This window comes from Jaculus jaculus, chromosome 1 (genome assembly GCF_020740685.1).
Source record: "Jaculus jaculus isolate mJacJac1 chromosome 1, mJacJac1.mat.Y.cur, whole genome shotgun sequence".
In the NCBI taxonomy this organism is placed as follows: domain Eukaryota; kingdom Metazoa; phylum Chordata; class Mammalia; order Rodentia; family Dipodidae; genus Jaculus; species Jaculus jaculus.
Window position 1 is genome coordinate 175,767,579 of NC_059102.1, and position 7,002 is coordinate 175,774,580.

Below are 7,002 nucleotides of genomic sequence, written 5' to 3' on the forward strand. Positions count from 1 at the left end.
GGGTTTTTTTTTTTTTTTGGTTTATTGTGTTGGATAAAATAGATTCATTCTAAGTACTCCTTTCTTTAGTCATTTCTCTCAGAAAAGTTTTTGCTTGCTGTCTTCTCATAATTGAGACTGTCTTTTATCTTCCTCTGTACTCCTATAAGTATCTTCTGTAGTACTAACTTGGTTGTCATGAACTGCATTCCTTTTTTTGTTTATTTTTACATATTTATTTCCGAGCAAGAGAGAGAGAGAGAAAGAGGCAGATAGATAGAGAGAGAATGGGCATGCCAGGGCCTTCAGCCACTGCAAATGAACTACAAAGGCATGCGCGCCCTTGTGCATCTGGCATAAGTAGGTCCTGGGGAATCAAGCCTCAAACTGAGGTCCTTAGGCTTCACAGGCAAGTGCTTAACCGCAAAGCCATCTCCCCAGCCCTGAACTGCATTCCTTTGTTCTTGACATAAAATGTCCTTATTTCTCTCCCAATTTTAAACATAAATATGCTGGACATAGCATTTTTCATTGAATTTTTTTATTTGAAATACATTATTCTATACATTTATGATTTTGCGGATTGAAAACAAAAGAGCTGATTTTATTCTGATATTTCTGTCTGTATAAGTTGACATTTTTCTCTTATACCTTTTAGTATTGCTTTGGACTTTTTTATTATTTATTTGAGAGTGACAGACAGAGAAAGAGGGGGAGAGAGAGAGAGAGAGAGAGAGAGAGAGAGAGAGAGAGAGAGGTGGGGGGAGGGAGGGAGGGAGGGAGAGGGAGAGAGGGAGGAGGAAGGGAGGGAGGGAAGAATGGGCGAGCCAGGGCTTCCAGCCACTGCAAACGAACTCCAGATGCTTGCGCCCCCTTGTTCATCTGGCTAAAGTGGGTCCTGGGGAATTGAACCTCGAACTAGGTCCTTAGGCTTCACAGGCCAGCACTTAACAGCTAAGCCATCTCTCCAGCCCTGCTTTGGACTTTTAAAAATATATTGTTTTTATTTATTTGTGAGAAAGATGGAGAGAGACAGGGAGAGAGAGAGAGAGGGAGAGAGAGAGAGAGGGAGAGAGAGAGAGAGAGAGAGAGAGAGAGAGAGAGTGAGAGAGAGAGAGAGAGAGAGAGAGAGAGAGAGAGAGAGAATGGACCTGCTAGGGCCTCCAGCCACTGCAAGTGAACTCCAGATGTATGGGTCTCCTTGTGCATATGGCTTACGTGGGTCCTGGAGAGTTGAACTGGGATCCTTTGGCTTTACAGGCAAATTCCTTAACTGCTAAGCCATCTATCCAGCCCTTGCTTTGGATTTTTGACAGCTTAACTATACTGTATCATGGAGAGGTTTACCTCTGGTCATGTCTATTAGGAGTTACTAATATATTTTCTGCCTGAATGTCTATTTCTTTCTCTAGATTTGTGAATTTTCTGCTATATTTTCATTTAATAGTTTCTTTGTGCTTTGGTATTTATCTCAGCTCCTACCCTTATCCCAGGCTTCTTGGGTAAGTCTTGATTGTATCCCAGTTTTCAATGATCTGGTCATATCCATTTAATTTTCCTTACTGATAATTGGATGAAGTATTTCATTTAATCGAGTCCCCCATCATTATATTCTTTTTTCTGCTTGTTTGAGTCTATTGATGATTGCTTCCCACTGTTTTTATTTTACATATTTCATTGAGCTTTACATTACACATTTTTGTTTACTTTCAAAGTTAAATTTTCTAACTGAAATTTCTTTCATGTTGTTGAATTTTTTAAAACATATTTCTGATTTTCTCATCAATTTTCATTATTTTAACTTGTTGTTGCTGACTTTCATCTCCAGGTCATGGATAGAATTCGTTGATCTTTGTTTTATTTTTCCAAAACAACCTTGAAATCTTCAAGTGGCATTTTAGCTGTTTCAGTGTCTTTGAGTTAAGTTGTTGAAGTGTTATGGTCTTTTATAGGAATCATGTTGTCTTGTTTCTTCACGTTCCTATAGTTTCTGGATTACAATTAGTGAATCTCTCTGATTATCTCTTCTGATTTGGGGGTAAAGACCTTCTTGTTAAAAAGAAAACCCCACTTTTGAATGATCAATTTCCATTAATAATCATTAAGGATAAAATAAATTTTATTATCTTTTCCCCAACAGTGTAAGTACCATGATAGGTGAACCATATCTATATGATTCTTCTGTCCTGTAGTAAAATTCCAAACACCTTAATGTATGCAGTTATACAGCCAGTGTCATTAAGTGGCAGGCCTATTCATAAATGGATTACCTCATGAGGAACTCAGGCAGGATTACTTTTGCAACAGTGAGCTGTGTAGATGCTAGTGGTGGTTAAGGTGTACCACTCTGGGTAAAAGAATCCACCTAGTCTTTGGTGGGGGCTGACTCCCTGAACCCTGGTACTCAGAGCCTGATTATACATCCCTGTACAGGGAAAGATCTAAATAAATCGACCACTTTTCTTTCTTTGGGCTTTATTTTTCTTGTCAATTATATTTTCTAAAACATCTGTTGTAAAGGTATGGGTCTTTGTAAGTTATGGACAATGGATTATGTTCACTTGGCATATGAAAGGCAGAGGTTGGTCTCTTCGAGAAGGCTATAAGCACATGTATTGAAAAATATACTAAGGTATTATATATTCTAAACTAAGAACATTGGTCATTTTTATTCTTATTAAAATATACCAACAAACAAAGCAGCTCTACCTTAGGGTCTTATGGTTTTCAAAATTGAAAAGTAAGCAATAGTCATTCTTCTGCATGCCTTCCTTGTTCATTCAGATTATTTTATGTGCTTTGCTTCTTTTTGACTAATATTAAAACTGAAGTGTTATCCCTCTTCAAACTTAATATGCTAAAATATAAACAAAGTCATACATTTAAGATATATTTTAGAATCAAAAATAAATATATACTTCAAACAGTAATATAATCTATTAATAATAGACAAATAAAGGAATGGACCAAGAACTTGCATATTATTTCTTAATTTATTCCTCAAAATGAGCAATTAGCACTACTAATTTTTAAAATTTAATAACTTTAAGAAAAGTGAAATAATCCTCTATTAAATAAAATAAATTTACAGAAATATCTGTGGTATAGATATCTCTATTCTCTGCAAAATTACCTGGTACACAACACCTGAAGATGTGTTTTCAAGAAATTCTAGAAATCTTAAAAATGTATGTTAAGGGACATGAGGAGATACATCATCAACTAGAAATGCTTCTCATGCAAGCATGAGTTTGGATCCTCAGAATTCACTTCAAATGTTAGTCATGGTGGGACATGTTTGCAGCCCAAGTGTTGAAGAAGTAGAAACAAGAAGATTCCCAGGGCTTGCTGGCCAACTAGACTAGTTGAATCTGTGAGCTGTGGGTTCAGTGAACGACCCTATGTCAAAGACTAAATTAAAAAGATACTCAATGCTCACATCTGGACTCTGTGTGCATCCACCACACATCAAGTGCACATACATGCCTTTTATATTGGATGCCGGAGTAACTTTACATCATACTTTTGTGTCCCATTTCTCTGTCATTTCATTGTCTTTTTCCAGTTCTAAGCTTCTTCATGGCATTTTTCATCTCTGCATTTCTCAGAGTATAGATTAGGGGATTCAGCATAGGGGTGATTACAGTGTAAAACACAGTCAAGGACTTATCAATAGGTAAGGTAGAAGGTGGTCTCACATACATAAAAATGCAAGGAACAAAGAAGAGGACAACCACAGTGATGTGAGAGCCACAGGTTGATATGGCTTTGCGTCTCCCTTCCTGACTTAGCTTCTTCAAGGAGTGCAGGATGACCCCATAAGAGATGAGCAAGAGCATAAAGATGACTACGCAGATTGCCCCATCATTGGCAACCACTGTGAGGCCAATGATATAAGTGTCTGTGCAGGCAAGTTTTAATAAGGGATACATGTCACAGATAAAGTGGTCAATGACATTGGGGCCACAGAAAGGAAGGTTGTACACAAAGAGAAGTTGGACTACAGCATGCAGAAAGCCTCCAGTCCAGGCCAACAGTAGCAGCAGAGCACACAATCGTTTGCTCATGATGGTCAGGTAATGCAGCGGTTTGCAGATGGCCACATAGCGGTCATAGGCCATGACAACCAGGAGTAAAATCTCAGCACCACCAAATAAGTGTCCTATGAAAAGCTGGGTCATACAAGCTTTGAAGGAAATAGTTTTCTTCTCATAGAGTAAGTCTATGATCATATTTGGAGTAACTGTAGTTGAATAAACAGCATCCATAAATGACAAGTAGCCAAGAAAGAAATACATGGGAGCATCCAGGTTGGGGCTGACCACAACAGTCACAACAATGAGGAGGTTGCCTACCATTGTCACAATGTAAATGAGTAAAAACACAACGAACAATATTTTCTGACCATTGAGACTCTGAGTTAGACCCAAGAGAACAAACTCAGTCACATTGTTCCTTTGTTCCATACGTCCTTCTCTATTTTTTTTAATTCAGTGGTCAGAACAAGTAATCTGAAGATGTAATTATTAATGGAGACTTCTGACATTTTAGAAAAATGTTTATTCCTTCTTGAAATAAAAAATACATTTATGACTTATTATGTTGTATAACTCAGATTAACATCAGTGGTAATATAGGCTAATTGGAAGAGAAATAAGAAATTAAAAACATATATGGGAAAAGAGCAGTCAGGAATAAATGAGTCTGCCACAACTAGTTTTTATAATTATATGGTAGCTGATCAAATTCAGCACATAGCTATTACTATGAACAAAGTAAAAATAGTGAATTGAAGAGATAATGTAAAACTATAATAAGGGCAAATCAATAAGACACACAAAAACCTCTAAACAATTAATGAAGACAAACCAATAGCAGAATGTCAATAATAAAGGAAGTAAATTTAAAAATTGCAATTATAATCAAATGAATATATAATTAAAGTTATGATAGGATACTGAAATTCATCTTTAAGTAGAAAATCAAAAAATAAATTGGTAATACCTTATAAGATTGACAAAAATGTTTTAAAAGTGAGTGAAATAAAAATTTGAATACAATAATAATTTTGAACATAGGTTAATAATATTAAAAGTGAAAACACATATGTCTATTATCTCAAAAATCAAAAGTTCTTTATAATCTACCCCATAGAATGTAAACTTTCTTGCATAAGGGAATTATTATCTTGACATGTTTTCTTTTTTTAGTTCTAATAGAAACAGCCAAAAAATGTTTTAAGACAAATTCTAATCCATAATGATATATAAAAACACATTTATGTAAAATAGCCATTTCAAAGAACAATGGTAACAGTCAGTAGTCTTAGAAAAATTATCCTCAATTACTGCTGAGAATCTAAGCAAAAAACATAAAATTATATATAACATGAAATAATAGCAAAGACAGCAACATATGCATTTATTTATAAATGCTTCAGTTGGTTTTCATGGGAAAATATGAAAAGGTATGTTTTTGTTACAATATGCTTCCTGTGTGTAGGATTATGCAGGAATAACCAGGGAATTTTGAAGGCGGGGTGGAGGTGATAGATGACAGTGCGGAGGATGAGGTGCGGGTTGCGGGTGGGAGCACACAGGTTTTATATGCCAAGAGCGACGCCAGAGTAGAGTCGATGTCCTCTAGTCCAGTGGCCTGTTAAAACAATCCCAGCCATGACAATCACGGGCTGCTCCTCTGTGTGCTCCCCGTGCTCGGCTGCTGCACCGGGAAGGCTCCCCTTTACACTCTCACCAACACTACTGCATTACCCACTGGGCTTCCTACATCATCAGTTTTGCCCATATAGTGCACCATTTTGTCAACGCATTTACGGCATATCCCCGAGTTAGAAAACATCATTCTTCTCATCTCACATCTCTTTTAATCAATTACCCATCTCCATTCTCTGTCTTTATAGAACCCTTCACTTTACTAAGCCCAATGGCGAGAGTTAGTCATCTTTTTCCTAGACCTGACATTCCTATCAATTGAGGTAAGGAGTTATTTGTTTTAAGAATTACGTTGAGTTCTTAAGATTCTTTTATTCAACTTCTGCAGCTGCTATCTCACCATCTGCCCTGTAACATGTTAAACACCATGAGATTAACAGAGGGGAGTCTAGTAAAAGATTTGAAAATACCCACTAAAATACCACCCAAATAATTACATTTGAAATACATTTCTAATAATTCTTAGCAGTTAATTTTATTATAGATTTCTGTGGTACTAAAATATCCAAAATGAATTTTAAGTCAATGCTCAATATATTTTATATTTTAACAATGGGTGCCTTCTGGGATAGATTATTAGAATAATATCATGGAATTATTAAAAATCTGAACTCCTACATCATCACTGTCCTGTCACATAATGTAAAACCTAGTCCAGACCCTTATGAATAAATATGTTTTCTGGGTTACCTGCATCAGGAGACAGTCATTCAGTCCAGATCTTGATCATGATGCCTGATTCCTAGCCCCACGTGATGACTGCTGCCCACACGGACACCAGTTCTGAACATGGTTACGAGAAACACACGCACTATCAGCACATTGTTCAGAGATTCCACTTGGCACATTTTCTCATGCTTGCAGGGATTCTGACTCATCACTACTTTTAGGAAAAAAATATTACTTTTTAAAGTGTTGGGCTGTTTTAACTGAATATTAGGAATGTCCTATAATCACAAGACATTTGATTCTTGATTATCAATGCAGAAAACTTGAGGACAAATTTCTCCTAAATAACAAGTAAATAATAAAAAAAGCATGATGGTGAAAATATATATATTGAGGGAGAATCATACATTTTTAAGATGAGTATTTATAATTTGTGTTTTACACCCCCCAAAAAAGCAAATTAATTGACTAGCTTTAAAACATAGTGATTAACTGTAGCTGAATTCTGGGTTGTCTAAAAGATAGAGAAAAATCTTAATCCTTATTTCATCATGCGTACAGGAATACCGGTATAGATAAACACTCTCTAAGGAGTGGACAAAGTCTGCAGACACTTTCACAG

General features: G+C 36.2%; 1 protein-coding gene across 1 annotated transcript; it reads right to left on the minus strand.

Annotated features, from left to right (window-relative positions):
• Positions 1 to 539: 539 nt before the first annotated feature.
• Positions 540 to 4,445, minus strand: LOC101604644 (olfactory receptor 4A15-like). Its single transcript, XM_045153506.1, has 2 exons — positions 3,547 to 4,445; positions 540 to 561 (listed from the first exon to the last, which is right to left on the minus strand). The coding sequence occupies exons 1-2, from the start codon at positions 4,443 to 4,445 to the stop codon at positions 540 to 542; spliced, it is 921 nt and encodes a 306-aa protein (XP_045009441.1).
• Positions 4,446 to 7,002: the final 2,557 nt, after the last annotated feature.